Source organism: Arvicola amphibius, chromosome X, assembly GCF_903992535.2.
Source record: "Arvicola amphibius chromosome X, mArvAmp1.2, whole genome shotgun sequence".
NCBI lineage: Eukaryota > Metazoa > Chordata > Mammalia > Rodentia > Cricetidae > Arvicola > Arvicola amphibius.
The window spans coordinates 116784437-116802044 of record NC_052065.1 but is presented as its reverse complement, the minus strand read 5'-3'; the positions used below and the strand labels follow the sequence as shown (position 1 = coordinate 116802044).

General features: G+C 40.4%; 1 protein-coding gene across 1 annotated transcript in view; it reads right to left on the bottom strand.

Moving 5' to 3' along the window:
- Window positions 1–17608, bottom strand: part of Stk26 (serine/threonine kinase 26) — a 54455-nt gene that overhangs the window by 1856 nt on the left and 34991 nt on the right. The window contains exons 3-10 of the mRNA XM_038316759.1: window positions 11268–11324; window positions 5075–5183; window positions 4828–4985; window positions 4136–4321; window positions 2774–2922; window positions 1580–1677; window positions 1009–1067; window positions 789–926 (exon numbers count right to left, since the gene is read on the bottom strand). Coding sequence (XP_038172687.1) covers window positions 789–926; window positions 1009–1067; window positions 1580–1677; window positions 2774–2922; window positions 4136–4321; window positions 4828–4985; window positions 5075–5183; window positions 11268–11324 — 954 coding nt within the window. The remainder of the gene's footprint in view (window positions 1–788; window positions 927–1008; window positions 1068–1579; window positions 1678–2773; window positions 2923–4135; window positions 4322–4827; window positions 4986–5074; window positions 5184–11267; window positions 11325–17608) is intronic.

The window sequence follows — 17608 nt, the reverse complement described above, 5'->3', positions numbered from 1 at the left end:
GAGAAACTTTATTAAAGGGTCACTACATTAAGAAGCTTGAGAACCACTGGTCTGGGCTGTCTTCTCTAAGTCTTTTAATCAACATTTCATAAGGGCTCACGTGGAATAAGTTTGTTACTGGAAGTAATCAGATTCGTGGTGCTTCTGCAACAGTGGAAACATGCATAATGTTCCATGTGCCCAAATTTCAATGCTAATGGAGGAAAAGAGGGCAAAAACCTAGGCTGTTTGGTCCAGAAGAAAACTGCCTTTCCATATCTAAACAGAATAGTTCAGGGGCTAATACTGGACGGGCTCAGTGGGTACAGCGCTTGAGGTCCAAGACCAAGGACCTGAATTCAGATCCTTAGTGCCCATGTTGTTGTCAGGTGTGACCAAGCCCCATGACTTCGGCACTGGAGGACAGAGAGGGGCATTCCAGGGCGTCACCGGATAGATTGCCTTACTAAAAGGGCAAGCTCCACGGCCACTAATAGACCCTTGCCTCGAAAAGGAGAGTGGAAAATGATATTGTTTCCAACACAGGCCCGTGTGCAAGACAACTTCGCCCACATACCCATGTGGATAAATAAGCCTATGCAGCACTCCTCCTTCCCCCCCGCCCCCTCACACACACAGGGCAATGTTTAAGATGAGGCGGGAAACAAAACTGTTTTCAAGTATAACAACTATTAGGAAGCGATTCTGTAGGGAAACCACACATGACCGCAACCAAGGCACCCACATTCCAGCCATAAATTGACATCTGAAGTGTTAACGTAATGTTGAAAACGATACTTAAAACTTACTTTTGAAATTTTTTCAATTAATTTCTTCACCATTTTATCCGTGATGCCAGGGCAGGCAGCTTCAGCCACAGCGATGCTTTTCTCGAGTTCTTCAATTGCCTGGTTTCGGCTCGCATTGTTCTCATCCTGTTGTTTCAGCTGCAAGAGAAGGATAGCTCGAACATTTAAACTACCCTGCCACTCGAGAACCGATAGCGGATGCTAAATAACGCACACTTACGTCAGCAAACGCGGGTGTGATTATCATAGACAAACAGCTCAGGGTTTGCACAGATCTTGCTCCTTTGAAGAAATGATACAGATTACACACACGGAATTAAAATAATCATTCATGGCTTTTCTTACGTAGTTGATAGCAAATGTGAATCAATTTGAATTCTCCCTTCAAAAGAGCCAAGATAAGGCTAGTCCCCATATTTCCTTTCTGCCACAGATTCGCATCCATCAGTGGAAGCCCCCTAATGTCTAGGATTCCAATAGACATCTGATTCCCCGGGTTTACATCTCTACATGGAAATGAATTTTAAAAGTAACAGTAGCCATTTAAATGATTTCTATGACTAAATTAGGCCACAATTAATGATAAATGAACATTATTATGCAGATAGGGCGGCAGACAGGCATGCGGCGGTATTAAATTCTCACAGGTTTGCACATTATAATCTCACCACATTATTTTTAAAAAGCCTATAAGGAGGATACGATCAGATGAGAAAAACTTACAGTGATATGTATATGAAGATGATATGATGCAATCTACTATGCTAAATTGTATAATTAGCTCCATATACACACCTCCCCATTCTGTAGTTTCTTTGGATCAGGCTTCTTACGCACAGTGGTGAAACTCCATTCAGGGTGAGTATTACTCTCCCTGCTGGTGGATTCCCTAAAGAAATACCAAAGATACTAAGTAATTTGACCTGGCAAAACACACCAAATTTGAAGAGCTTACGGTGTCCGTGTTTACAAAGTCGCCATACAATACCGCATCTGACCTCAGTCTCAGGTGGACACTCTATTTTATTCAAGACCGGCAGCATTTCTCAGCTCTAACGATCACCCAAATCCTATGTACACAGCCCTATATGCTAATACTGCTATCCCCCATGCCGGAACCAGGCTCCCTCGCAGAATGCCTTGTGTTTTTAAAGTTCCATCAAGAAGTTTTCATGGGCAGTTAAGGTTACCAAGCCTTAGAATGGGTACAAACTATCCTGATATATTTTATTCATTTCAGTATTGGGCAATTTCTCCTAAATTCAGGTACCTGGGAATCTTGTGTGAAGACATAAGGTGCTACCTTTGTAGAGGTTTACCTACCTTGGATTCTTCTACTCAAGTTAAGATGAGCACAAGTTAAGAAACAGAACTATTAGTGCAAATGCTGCCATTTTTCAAAAAGACTAACTTGTCCACAGGGTAAAAATCACACCTAAGTAACTAGGTATAGTGAAGGGGCGTGGTCAAAGAGAGCAAACAAAAGCACACGGAGGTTTTTAAAGGCATTCGGAGCCTCGGAGGGGTCACGCCCCTCAGACAAAGAGATTGGTCAGCTCCCCCATCAGTATAGCAGTTCACAGATAAGTCTGATCAGTGTGGCTTGAGACCAGGAGGTAGGCAAGGTCATGAGAACAGGTCTTCAAAGGGTTCTGCAGGTTGCCAGGGCAGAACGAGAAAATATAGTTTCTTATTGCTTTTTTGTGAACGAATAGAACACCTTTAATCAAATCGTATTCCAAAATTTTGTAATGTACTCAAGTATCCACTAGGGGTTAGACCGAGACCATTTAAAAGCAGGGCTTTTTGCTTCCAAAGCGTATTTCCAAATTCATTGTATCCCACAGACTGTAAAGAGGGGCTGAAGTGGGCCCTCAGAATGAGATTTCTAACTTAGTCTAAAGCAAGCACACTAGGCCATTGCAAAGAGGCAGAGCGCACGAGAAGGGGCTGCCCACATAAAAACAGCAGCAATGTGTACTTACGAGTCAGAGCCCTCCGAGTCGGACTCATCATCACTGTGGCCTTCCGCCTTCCATCTCTTAAATCGATCGATCAGTTCAGTCAGATACGAAGTCTTCTTGGAATTTTTCACAATGAACTTGTGTTTCAAAAGTTCTTTAGCCGTAGGGCGCTAAGCAACAGACACACACACACCCACACACACACACACACACACACACACACACAAAGAAAAAAGGACTCGTGACTATTTTGAGGATCTTTCAGAGAGAGGTAGGTGGTAAAAGATCATTTGAATTATTAAACTGAAATCTACAAAATAAAATCTACAGACACAAGGACAGTTAAAATGTAATAGGAAAGTTGACGATTCAATTATTTGAGGTGGGTCAAGGTAAGCACATTAAATTCGCCGTTTTGACGGTTTCATTTGTTAAAGAGCAGCAGTAAGCTGATACTGGGCTACCTCGCCAGCATGTCAGGCAACAAAGCCTTCTCAGAAAGAGTGGGACTTAGAAAGCAAGCATCTAAAATGTCAAAACAACACTTTAAGACACTTTATTACGTTGACTGTAATTTCTAAGAAATTATCCAAATGAGCAAGATTGTTGTAATTTTGCTATCTGCACATCTTGTGATTTTGTCACTGTCTGCCCACATCTTAGCATATGGTTTTCTCTCCAACATTAATTCTTATTGTATATGAATACAAACACCAAGTGCTCTGGGGAATGTGAATGTGCGTCTTTCATTATTTCATGACTATTGGAATGTTTGCTGTCGAAATAACCATAGCTACATCTTGCTCAGAAAAGGGCTCATGGGTTTCTAATCACCAGGAGTGGAAGCAGGGCTATTTTAGCAACACTACAACGTATAATAAATTTAGCCAATTCCATCACTAGCAGGTACACATGTACTTTAAGAAATAAAGTAATAGGGGGCTGGAGAGATGGCTCAGTGGTTAAGAGCATTGCCTGCTCTTCCCAAGGTCCTGAGTTCAATTCCCAGCAACCACATGGTGGCTCACAACCATCTGTGATGAGGTCTGGTGCCCTCTTCTGGCCTGCAGGCACATACATAGGCAGAATATTGTATACATAATAAATAAATAATTTTTTAAAAAAGAAATAAAGTAATAGAAAATTAATTATTTCTCCAAACCTTGAAATAGGAAATGATTAAGTAGCTGGGGACTAAGAAGATGATGTCAGGGGGGAGAAAAAAGGACCCAAGGATCTGGTTAAGAACAGAGTAGAATTACCAGGACAAATGGCTCACAGATGTTTTTCACACACACTGTATTCTCTGCCATAGGAAACACCGTCTTAGTGAGAAGTAGATGGAACAATAGGGAACCAACACTGGTAATGACATATACTCACAAACGATGGATCCTTATTCAGGCAAGCATCAATAAACTCCTTGAAAGACTTAGTAAAGTCTCCAACAAGAGTTGGGGGGTTGTTTTTTGGAATAAGAAACAGAACCCTCATTGGATGCATGTCAGAATTCGGAGGCTCTCCCTTGGCAAGTTCAATAGCAGTAATTCCCAATGACCAAATGTCAGCCTAAAGAGGAGACAAGAACAAAAACCTTTTATCACCTTGAAACTCCATTCTGGGATGCTGCCCCCAAATCCCTGCAATGACATATCAAGAAATGTGATGAATTCTATTAATATAATAGGATTATATAATATATAATAATTATAACAATTTTAATTAATGGAACTCATGAATTCAAATTCTAAATCTCATATTTTGTACGGGCACAATACTGCTAAATAAACCAGATGAAAGTCCTTGCCTTGAAGAGGCTTACATTCTACTAAGAGGGAGGGACAGATAAAGGAGTAACATTATGTGAGGTAGGACCAAGTTCTGTGGGGAAGCAAAGAGCAGAAAAGGGAATGGTGACCGAAGTAGGAAAAGGAGCTACATGTTTCTGCGGGATGGTTGGGAGAGACATCTCTGTGCAGGGGATGCTTAGAAGCACTTGTGAAGGAAGGAGAAATTAAAAAGCTTCTCGACAAGGCTACATCCAACGAGTCCCATCTGGACAGAGAATACTTTACTTTAGAGTCATAAGCTGACTGTTGAATAACTTCAGGAGCCATCCAAAATGGAGTTCCCACAAAGGTGTTTCTCTTAATTTGTGTATCTGTCAGCTGGCCAGCAACTCCGAAGTCGGCAAGTTTAACATCGCCTTGTTCTGAAAGTAAGACGTTGGCAGCTAGGGGGCAAAGACAAACAAAATGAATCTCTCTCCGCTTCTCTCAAACGAATCCGTTTTTCTCGGGTTTCCATTTGACTTTTGTATACCTTTAATGTCTCGGTGAATTTTCTTTTCAGAGTGCAGATAGTCCAGACCTTTCAAAATCTCCTTCAGCATGGTGGCAATCTGGAATTCGTCAAATGGACCAGCGCGTAGCTGAAGGAGAAAACACATGTCCACTCACATACTTCAAAAGTTTGGGGAGAAATTCAAAATTGGTATTTTTTGACATTTTGGATCACTTAGTTATCTGAAATAGCTTATTAAACCAACATTTGAACGAATGAGGAAAAAAAAAACCTTTAAAGGGAGAAAAGGTAGTAAAAGTCATTTCAAATGGCTGTGCAGGGTTTTAGACAATTAGATTGCAGGATGCCAAGATAGCTCAGCTGGTAGCGTCTGTGCCTAACATGAGCACAACCCGGAGTTAGATCTCCGGCACCCATAGACTGGGCATGGAGACACCTGAGTTGGATCTCCCTGAGTTAGATCTGCAGCACCCATAGACTAGGCGCAGAGGCATGTAATTCTAGTACTAGGGAGATGGATGCAGGAGGGTCAAAAGTTTCAGCTCATCTCTGACTACATCCACAGCTTGAAGCTAGCCTGAGCTACAAGAGAGCCAGGGCTCTATGAGATTCTGCCTAAAAACAAGCTACCCATATACACACAAACAAGTGATTTATCTTGAAAGCTCAGCTAGGCATTTTCACCTAGATACTGCCTCCAAATTCTGAGGGTTCTAAAATTTACATCCAAGATTTAACAAAATATGCAAAGGGCAATGGAACTTTTGTCCCACAGGCAAAGGGGGAAGGAATCTCTTACTTAGGGAGTAAACTCTCCAAGGGAACAACGGACTAGCAAGAAGACTAAGAAGCAGGGGTCTAGGGGCATGAAGGGAATACAGTTAGAGTATAATATATGTGTGTGCACAGCAGTGTCCTTAGGTCACACCATACCATGTACAATGACTAGATAAAGAGAGGATGCACTTGATTTTAAACAGTAACTACATATTAACACTGAACTGGCTTTTCAATCAGACACCCCCAATCTAAATTCAGCCAGAAATATAATAACTCAACCATTCAGACTCTCATTGTAAAAAATTCCGATCATGGAGGAATAATATTTTTCAAATAAATGTAACACACTTCCCTTTCTTTCCCCACTCCTGTACCAAAGCCAGTCATTCCAACTGGAAGACAAGGAAAGCAATCATTAGGTTTCGGGAGAACTTGTAATGGAACACCCAAAAAAAATCCCTTTAAAATAAATGGTCATTTTAAAATTCTGGTACCTCATAAAGTACAAACAGTGTTATTCCAGGAAGGGTGGGAAGCTGGAGGCATAAGGAGGCAGAGCTCTGTTTGCTGGAAGGAGGGGGAGGTGCCTATTCTGCCTCACTGGGAGGGATTCACAGCTCTTTGGCACCTTGTGTATTTCATCTTTCCATGAATGCCATATTTATACCGAATAAAGGGCACTTTTATGTCAAAATTTAACAGCTTAAAATAGACCCTGTACTTTGGTTTCACCATCCGCTATTAAGAGTGGTCTTACTCTATCCCCCAGGGATGCCTGTAATTCAATAGATCCTGTTCCTAGGTAACATTATTTATTAACTTTCAAATCTATCAACTTCTACCTCCACTTCTTTTTAATGTAAAGGTCAGTGATTAACATGATTCTAAAGGTGAAAAATGAGACATTATTTTATTGATGGCTGGCAAAGAAATTCCGTGGAACTACCAACTATCCGAAGGACATACATCATATGAGCAAAGACTGGAATTTAGTACATGATCATAAAGAACTGGTAGGGCCAGAGGCATACTCTTGGTTACTTAAGAAATTGGGCAAGGGCAATTTCAGGGCACCCACTATCATTTTGAAGGGTTTCTCAGTGTGGGATAGATAGCTCAATCCACTTCCTAAAGAGAACTTTTAAAACGGGTCAGTACGAACAACGAAAAGGGTCTTGAAGGTCCATTACCATATGATGCATTTTAGGATTAGTTGAAAATTCAAAGTAAAAATTCAACTGGAAGCTGAAAGGGGACGGGAGGGGCTATTTTGTGGTGGCGGCGGGAGGGGGAGGGGGGTAGATATGGGATGGTGGGTGTGGGTGGATTTTTCTGGACCATTACCGTATCAAAAATGGCCTCAAGCCTTGTAGTGCACACGTTTCCTACGGTGTGCTGGCAGCTGTGGGAAAAAGAAGGCAAAGCATGCGGGGAACAGAAGGAATGTCACCAAGATGCAATATAAGAGGAAGTGTTCGTTTTGCTTTTTTAAAATTTCAAATACAACCTCGAGAGATAAAATGCCAAGGTCTTGGAAAGCTTAGCTGAAACTTCTCTGCAAAGTCCTAAGCCTCTGCCCAGGGCCACATACACCTGCCTTGTATAACCTGCCTGGGTTTTGAACGTAAGGATATGCGGAAGAGGGACAATTGCTCTTTTAAAGACCCTGCACTTGTGGGTTTATGGGTTTTCCCTACATTCCTTTCACTTCCTGCCAGTCCGCCTACCACAGTAGGCCTTCTTTTATAACTAGTTTATAACGAGTACGTGGCTTCAGGCTTCTTCCTATAGTGCTCATGCTTTATACTATTTCCCCATCAGATGTCTTTGTGCAAGACAACGTAACTGTTTTAGAAAGAAGCAGTAAACAATAAATTTCCTAACATCGCGTCTAAAATGGTCAAAGTCTGTTCAGCTGCAACGAAGGATTTTCTTGGAATAATACTCTTGAGGAGTACAGTGTACAATCCTGACTATAAACCAGAATTCAGAGTCTTGTGTCAGTCAGCTAGTTGGGTGCCAGCTTGAGTTGAGAAACACGTTGCTCAGAAGCTATCTTGCTTTCTCTTATTACTCTACGACAAATTCTCAATCAAAATCAATTGCACTCATCTGTCGATGACTATACACTGAAAAGGAGCAACATGTTTTCTCAGTACCTTCTGGGCTGCATAATTAAACCACAGCAGTGTCAAATTTATTTTTAGCTAGAAAAGCAGAACTAGACATTTCTAACCCATTTTCTTCATTTGATTTAACATGTGAGGAAATTAAGTCACACAGTGACTGGCATGCTCAGGATCCATGAGCCATTTAGCAGAGCTGGGAGTGGGTGACTAGACTTTTAACCAATGGAGTGCTGACATTTTAACTTAGTAAGTTTGTATTAGTTGCCATTTGTCTTATTATGATGAGGTGGGGGGCAAAAAGAGATAAAGGCAATATGTTTGTTTGACTCAGACATTGCATTAAACTGGACAAATTACTGGCAGCGGATACAGATTAGGGTTGCTAGCTGGGATTATGCCAGCAGCCAATGGGTACATTGGTATTAGTGACTTAGTAAGCGGTGAATCTGTAAAGGGCTATCAATGTGGAAGGGATGGAAGAGGTAGACCAGAGCAACTGTGAGAACCTGTGCTGTAGAAATAAGCTCATTTCAGTTCGAGAAAAGAACAGAGCTTAAACTCACAGGCATGAAGATTTTTCTAAAAGAAATTGCCTCACTGGAAAAGAGAGAGGCATGAAGACTGAACTCGAGATAAAAGAGAAAAGTCAAGAAAGAATTAGCCATGAATTCCTAGGTGAGGCTCTCCGTTGAGATTAATTGATATTTCTTTATTATTATTATTATTTTTGGTTTCTTGTTTTATTATTTATTTATTTATAACTAAAAATTTCCACCTCCTCCCCTCCTCCCATTTCCCTCCCCTCCCCCACCCCCTCCCCCTCCTCCTCCTTGAGCTCTACATTTTTCTCTGCTCCCCTCCCTGCCTCTCACTTCTCCCCTTCAACCCTCCCCCAAGGTCCCCATGCTCCCAATTTACTCAGGAGATCTTGTCTTTTTCTACTTCCCATGTAGATTAGATCTATGTAAGTCTCTCTTAGTGTCCTCATTGTTGTCTAAATTCTCTGGGATTGTGGTTGGTAGGCTGGTTTTTTTTTTTTTTGGCCTTAATTGTCATTTCTTTGGAATAGTTTGAGTACGGACCACCTACCCCACCAAGGAAATCTCTCAGACACTTTCTTGGTCATCAAATTCCCGGAAATTTGAAGTCATTTGCAATCAGGGCTAAAGCCTTTTTTTTGTTTTATATTTAATGTGCGTTAGCGTTTTGCCTACATGTATGTTTGTGTAAGGGTGTTGGATCCCCTGGAACTGGGGACATTTGTGAGCTGCCATGTGGGTGCTGAGAATCAAACCTAGGTCCTCTGGAAGAGCAACTAGTGTTCCTAACCACCTAGCCATCTCTCCAGCCCCACCACTTTTGTGGCAGGCTATACATTTAACATACAAAAATAAACATCCTTTCTATATACCAATAGCAAACATGCTGAGAGAGAAATGAGAGAAGTGATCTCACTCACAATTGTTTCAAAGACATACAATACTTTGAAATTTATATACCTAACTTAGGGTGTAAAAGAATTCTACAGTTAAAATTTTTAAATATTGAAGAAAGGAACCGAAAATGGTAGAAGATAGACATTATAGTTAAGGGATATATATGTATATACATGTACACATATGCATGTAACAACAATTAATGAAAAAAGAGGTCATGAATCTGAAAGAGAGCAAGGAGGGATATATGGGAGGGTTTGAAGATCCTGCCTGAAAACAAGGATGGAACCCTCAGGAGGCTGAGGCAGGAAGATTATGAGTTCCAGGTCAGCCTGGGCCTCAAAAAGAAAACAAAACCCCCAAATACATCAAATCCCATACTATCAAAGCTGTAAGAGAACTTAGAAGCACTTAGTATAAGTTCTGCGTGCTATAGGATTTTCAAGTCCAAAGCTTCAAAGTCACAGACCTTGATGACTAGAGCCAGCTGGAAAACCTCAAACAGCTATATGGTCACCCAGTGGTCAATCTAGAACAAGTTGACTATTATAACTTGTATTGAATTTTAAGTATAAATGCACATTCATAATTTTTCTAGGGAGGGATCAACTTTGATACCATCACAGCAACGCAGGAAAAATGATCAGTTTTTCTCAAGAGGCATTTTCCATGTGAATATATCTTCATCAGGTGGAACTTTTCCTATGCAGCACCAGATTTTAGCACTGCAATATTTGCCTAAGAAAAGGGGCTAGCAGAAGGCTCGGTGAGTAAAGACTCTTGCCATCAAACTTGATGACCTAAATTTGCTTCCCAGAAGCCACATGGTAGGAGGAGAGAAGAGACTTGGGTAACTTGTCCTCTGACTTTCTTATGTGTAGCATGGACTATGTATATCCCTTCTCCACCCTCATAAGAAACACAAATAAAAGACAATTTACAATATTTAAAAAACAATGGCAATAACATGTTCCTACACCTCAGGCTGCTGTAACAAAGCATCCCAGACAAGGTGGATTACATAATAAACACCAATCCTCAGTTCTGGGGAGTCTAAGCAGATGGGTATCTCCTGAGACCATCCTTCCTGGTTTCCAGATAGTCCTTCTCATTGTATCCTCATATAATAGAAGGAGAGCTAGAAAGTCCTCCAGGGCCACTTTGACAAGAACACCAATGTCATCCCTGAAGGCTCCACTCTTATGCCTTCATTACCTTTCCTAATACCATCATGTTGGAGGGCAGGGTGGCAACACATCAGTTTTCAAAGACTCAGACCTTTGGTTCATAATCACTGTTAGTGACAGTTATCTCAATGAAGTATTTTAAAGTTTTTCTTTATTATTTTGTGTGTATACATGTAGGTCCCTGTGCCACTTATGTGTTTGGAGCCCGTGAAGGCCAGAAAAAGACATCAGGCCCTCTGGAAGTGGAATTACAAACAGTTGTGAGCTGCGATGTGGGTGATAGGCATCAAATGTGGGTTCTCTGGAAGAGAGCAGCCAGTGTTCTTAAACAGTGAGCCATCTCTCCATCCCCCCATAATGTATTTTTAAAGTCTAAGTATACTCAGTATTAAGGCATGCATGAAAATGTCAAACTGACAGCAATTGGCAAACAATCACTCTTAACGTCAGGACTTTGTCTTGCTGGGATATTTGCATTGATTACATACCTTAAGACTCTCAGCAGCATGAACAAATCTACAATGCAGTTTGTGCACACAAGATTAAAAGCCTATCCCAAAAGAGTTTAATTTGAACGTCTTACCTGAATAACTTAGTTTGCCCCAAAGCTACTGCTTACATAATTTCAAAGCATTAAATAAGTTTATGTATGTATATATAACTGTTTTAAAATACTCACCAGATCCAAAGCTGAACCTCCACCTAGGTATTCCATTATTATCCATAGTTTTGAGCCCTGTAAAGACATAAAACAATTTAACGATTACATGCCTGGCCCCAAATTACCCACTAGAAAAAAAATTAAAACTTACATAGTTACCAGTCTACTGGTTATAAATACAGACTTTAACATGGTTCTTTGGGATCCAGACCATACATTGTTTTTCAAAGAAAAGTAGAGTCAGATTCTAATCCTGTACTTCCTGCAAAACTACTTAAACAATACAGCTAACCATATACAAGTACCACATATCACTTTAAATATTGCTAATTTTTATTAAAATCCACAAAATTAACAATCACTTGAAGTCATTATTTGAAGTAATATTGAAGGAAAAGTATAATGTCATCAAAAACTAAGGAGCAAGTGGACAATTTTGAATGCTTTCTGTGAAATTTTAGAGTTTGAAGACACTAGACATTTTGCATTGTTCCATTTGTTTTAAGACATTTTAGAGCCTTTTCCAGCCATGATTAATAGATATTTTTGCACACACATGGAATCCAGAAGAAAAAAACAACTATCCCCCTCCAAAAAAGGGTGGGGGAGACTATATAGTTTAATAAGACCACTTGCAGATAGTTAAGTTCCAAACCTAGGACTTCATTCTGAGCTGAACAAGAAAAAAAAAACATTTTATAGGGGAGATACAAAGACATGCACTATAAAATGCAGACGCACGCATGCATGCACACACACATGCACACCATCCAGCTCTATTGGATCAACACTAGATGACTAGGAACACAGCTCGATAGCAGAGTGCTAGCCTAGACCCTATGAGGCACCAAACGCCTCCCTCGCCTAATAAAAGCTTTTAAAAATAAATCACCAACTTCCTCTTTCTTTCAGACATAGCTTGAAACACTCCTTTCTCTCTAGTACTTCATGAATGGTATTTGCTGAAACTTTGTGAGACCACAGAACCGACTCGAGGTGGAAAGGCAGGTTTAACAAGGCTGACAGCAGGTCACACCGTGAATGATTTGTGTGCTGTGAGCCCATTTCCAAGTAAAATATTTAAGTTTTTGAAACCCGTGTTTCTTCATTAAAATAATGCCTAGGTTCCAGGGGAAGGCAGGCAGCGGATAGATGCTTCCAAAGACAACTTCAACATAAGTGCATCCACAGTAGCAAGCGTGAAGTGTGGTAGAGACGTGGCCTACAGTTTTATAGAGCAACCATTTTTCCCCCTAGGGGAAAAGACAGTCATTGCTGTGCTTCAACTTATGACACAAGTACTGTTTTTGTCACGTAAAGGCCCAGTTGTGAGATGAAAATTCTCAAGCCACTGCTACTAGCCTTTAGACTCTTAAAAGCCCTCAGCAATGTTCAGGAGTTTCATTTAAAATTTGCAACATTCACACGAGCGTGGGGCTTTATTACGGCAGGGAACGGACTCCAGAGATACAAACACTCATGAGAGAAGGCTAAAGAATCAAGAGTTGGGTGAACTCTGTAGTAGGAAAACCGCGCGACGTAGCTTAGAGTTAAGAATTAGGGAGAGAATGTTCACATAAATCAAATATAGGACCCAAAGGATGTCTTTTCCCTTGCATATGTATATGTATGATATGCATATGTATATTCCTGTTTTCATGTGTGTGAATGTGTATAGAGGCCTGAAGTTGAATGGCTTCCAGCCATTGCTTTCTACCTTATATACAGAGGCAGGTTTTTTAGTTTCTTTCCACTGAACTTTGAACATACCGTTTTGGCTAGTCTGGTTAGCCAGCTTGCTCTAAGAATTCTCTGTCTGTGCTTCTTACAGGCTAAGATTATAGGCCAGATGCACTTACAGAACTTGTACATGGGTTGTGGGGATTTGAACTCTGGTCCTGCTGCTTGCATGTCAAGCATTTTACCTGCAAACCGCCTCCCTAACCCTTTTAATCCTTTTCTTGATTCTGTTTCTATGTGGGATGTGTAAAAGAAAGCGTTCCCTATCCTCTTCGCGCCCCTCCAGTAATCTTGACATCCATCTGTTCTGCCATAGCAGTCCAGCTTGAACCAAGGAAGCAAAGCACCGGAAACCCTATGTCTACATTAGAAAAGAAGATATGAGCGCCCACAATAGTAGGGGAGGAAGCAGAGATCTAGGAGTGGTTCATGCAACTTGCTTTTATGTAGAGCAATTGAGCACTGAGACAGCGAAAACGGCGAATGTGATGCATCTTTACGTGTTTTCACGAGGAAGAAAAACTCTTATAATTACTGATAAATGGTGTGGGAAGTCCTTCTGTCTAAGTGTTGCTTTTATTGGTTAATGAATAAAGGAGCTGGCTTGGCCTATAGCATGGGAGGAGGAAGGCGGAGTTAGAGAGAAGCCATGGAGCCACTGGAGACAGATGCGCCACAGCCACATGGCGATATACAGATCAATAGAAATGGGTTAAATTAATATGTAAGAGTTAGCCAACAAGAAGCTAGAGCTAATCAGCCAAGCAGTGATTTAATTAATACAGTTTCGATGTGATTATTTCAGGTCTAAGCTAGCGCCTGAAACCAACAAGCGGCCCTCCTCCAACAGATAAATTAAGATTTGTTCATTTGCCACAAACTTGTTCCTAATAAGTAACTATACTCTCTCTACCACATGAACTCAGAGTGCTTCTTGTGTGTCTGACATTTAAAAGAAAGTCCCTATAAAATATGTTTCTATTTTGCTGTTCTGCATGAACGAAAGCACCTGTTTTTCAAGTTAAAAAACAACGCGTGGCATTTTGCTTGTACCAGTTCTAAATGGAAGCTTTCCAACTGTCACCAAAATGGATGCAGAGAAAGCTTAAGCGGTGACCTTACAGAGAAGGCTATGTGGCTGAGATTTCTCAAGTCCCAACTAAGTAACTTCTACATCGGAAAATAAGGCTTCTTACCAGGAAGCAAGCTGGTTCACTGGAACTTTGAAACAACCAGGGGACTTGATAGCTTTTTGCAGCTACCTTCCTTAGATCTCTCCATTTCTAGAGATAAGCTTTACAGGAGGGTTTTGGGGACATCTGAATTCCTGCTAAGAAGGCATGAGCCAGTGCAAGGCCTGAAGGAGCACCATAAAAAAAAAAGAAAGCTTGTCTAAGGAAGCTTGTCCCACAGGGAATCTGCGGTCTACATCTAGCCACCCCCACCCCCCCAAAAAAACCGATTATAAGTAACAGAAACCCAGACAACCTAAATATTATTATTTGGGGGTAGGACAGCTTCTGCATTTGATTTCTGATAACAGAAGTTAGTATTGCAGAATGCAAATAAATGTGCTGGATTAAAATGGTGTCCATATATTGGTTTACAATTCCAAAAGTGCCAAGTGACTATAATCCATAATCATAAACCCATCACTGTTAAGGGCAGGAAATCTCTGTAGGAAAACCTCCACTTCCCTTATAAAAGAAGCCATGCATTTGAATGATGGTTTGAAGCAGAGAATTTAAGTTATAGGAAACTGTCCCCAAATTTAGAACACAGGAAAAGAAATGACTCCAAGACCAACAAAACGGCTCAGAGGGTGGTAAAGACGCTTGCTTGCAAGTCCAAAGACCTCAGTTTGATCTTCCAAATCTACATGGCAGAAGAAGAAAACTGACTCTCACAAGTCCTCTGACCTGCACATGCACACCATGACACACACACACACACACACACACACACACACACACACACACACACGAGCATTATTTATACTGTATACAAGTCAACACAAGTGGGTGATCTACTCCAATAGCCGGTTACACTAATGGCATAAACTAGAATGTAGAGTTGTAATTAGCCAGTCACAAAAGGGTAATATTGTATAAGGTACCTAGAGCAGTCAAGAGCATAGAAGTAGGCCCTAGGATGGTGGATGCCAAGGAAGCTAGCTACAGGGAGTTATTATATCCTGGTACAGAATTTCAATTGGTAAACACATTCTAGAAATGAATAGTGGTCATGATTGAACAACAGCGCAAAAATGGCACACTTAAAAATGGATACTGAGCTTATCAACTACCCTCCAGGGCAGAGTCCATGGCAGGAATAGTCTGCCAACACAAATTGGACTCCACATTTTGTTTTTGGTTTTTTTTTTTTTTTTTTGAGAAAGAACATGAAGTTGGTTAGGGATAAGGAGATGGGGGAGGAGTTACGGGGACAGGAAAAGCATAAAATATAAAAACATTAAAATGAATACAGAAAATGGCTAAAATAGTAAACTTACACTATTTTTTGTCATGATTTTCAAATCTAGCATGAATGATTTTATAGAATTAATTAAAAAGGAGAGTAGAGATAGCTTTATGAAGAATGGGGCCAGAAACTTTATGCCCTCCACAGGGTTCTGCTCCAGTTGTGAATGCTTTGTTCATAGCCCATGCCTCACAAAGTCATACCTCCAGTAACTCAAACGCTGCTCCCCAGTGTTAGTGTTACTGCCCTCTATATACTCTAGTTTAAGGAGGGAAGAGGAAACAAATTTGAACACACACACCTGGAGCTGAGGAGGGAGGCTGAATTCTGACGCTGACAGAATAATAAAGTGGATGAGATTGACTGGACAAATTATGCAAAATGAGATGAATGCACACAGTAGGCATTCAAAATGAGATGAATGCACACAGTAGGCATTCAAAATGAGATGAATGCACACAGTAGGCATTCAAAATGAGATGAATGCACACAGTAGGCATTCAAAATGAGATGAATGCACACAGTAGGCATTCAAAATGAGATGAATGCACACAGTAGGCATTCAATAAATACACGTCTGTTGAAAGATGGGGCTTCTTAGAGATGGATTATGTTAAGGCTAAAACCATTGCATTTTGAGAAAAGAGCCTTTTACAAAGGAGAAGGAAATGGACTTCAAGCTTTATAAGAAAACACCAAACACATTTTCAAATAAAAAAAAATATTCCAGAGGCATTGAATATACCCTAGATAAAAACCACAAAGTTTGATGAAAAAAATAGCACGAAGACCATACAACTATAGATTTTGCTCTGGAACGCTTCACTTCACTCACTCAAGTTTTTAAACAAATGCTGGTTGTAGTCTATAGGGACCTATGGCAAGGACCACATTCCCTTAACAGAAACAGAAATCTAAAGGCACTTTCAGCAGCAAATAAAGGCATGACTCAAATTCTGTTCAATGCCTGAATGGGTTTCATTTAAAAATTACATTGAACTAACAAAATATTGAAAGATTATAAAAGATTCTAGCACTATTAGGAGATCAAAAGGCAAGTCTGTGTACTCCTAGCACTCTTCATAAAGCCTAAATTTGTCAAGAAACTGCAGCGAACGAAAACGAAAGGAAAACACCGTGGTCCCACTGATGTGTTTGTCTGGTTTTCTTACTCTTGTTTTTAAAGATGGAATTCTACAGTGAGCTCAGTCAAAATGAATACCTAGTATATTTTTGCATGTCTGAAGGAAATCGCTACAACTGCGCACAGTTTGGGAGAACATATAATTTTCTCTCAAATGGAGTCACTTTTTATCCTAGCTTACAGTGAAATCACTTTTTACCCCAGTTTACAGTAAAGTCTTGGTTATGTATGGTAGCCTGTGTAAATCCCAGATCCTATTTTGCTCAATTAAGCTGGCTCACAAACTCCACTGCCATCTGAAATGCATGGACAGCCCCCCAATATGTATCCAAGTCAATTGACAAAGCCATTCCCTCACGATACTAACAGGATGTGGTCTCAAGTTATGCTGACTGCTTAAAAAAAAACGCTGTTAGATTTGATGTGTTTTTAGTTTACAATTTAAAAAAAAAAACGCATGCCTACGCAATCACAATATGACAATATCAGTGGAAAATAATGAGTTGGTTAATTTCAGTAAAATCCTTAGCCCACCATGGAAGTGAACAAATCCAAAAGCTACACAGGGTAAGGGCAGGAGGACCATGCGTTCAGGCCCAGCGTGGATTATACTTTTAGGCCTAGGATTTAGCTTAGTGTTAATAAACATCAACCATGCGCAAGGCTCTGGCTTTCATCCTTACACACACACACACACACACACACACACACACGCACGCACGCACGCACGCACACACACACACACACACACACACACACGACTCAAAGAGGAAGTGACTTAAAATCAGATAAGTGTCCTACATTTTGTATGTATAGCCATTTACCCATAACTGTATTTATAGAGTTTATCATGAAGGAAAAAGGTTCCTCAAATACCCTTTTCCAGGACTTCCACTAATGATTGGTAAAGGAGATGAAAATATTTCAGTTTTATACTTTAACAAATATTTTGTTGGAATGCTCTAAAGAATTCTACAGTCAATATTTGGGACAA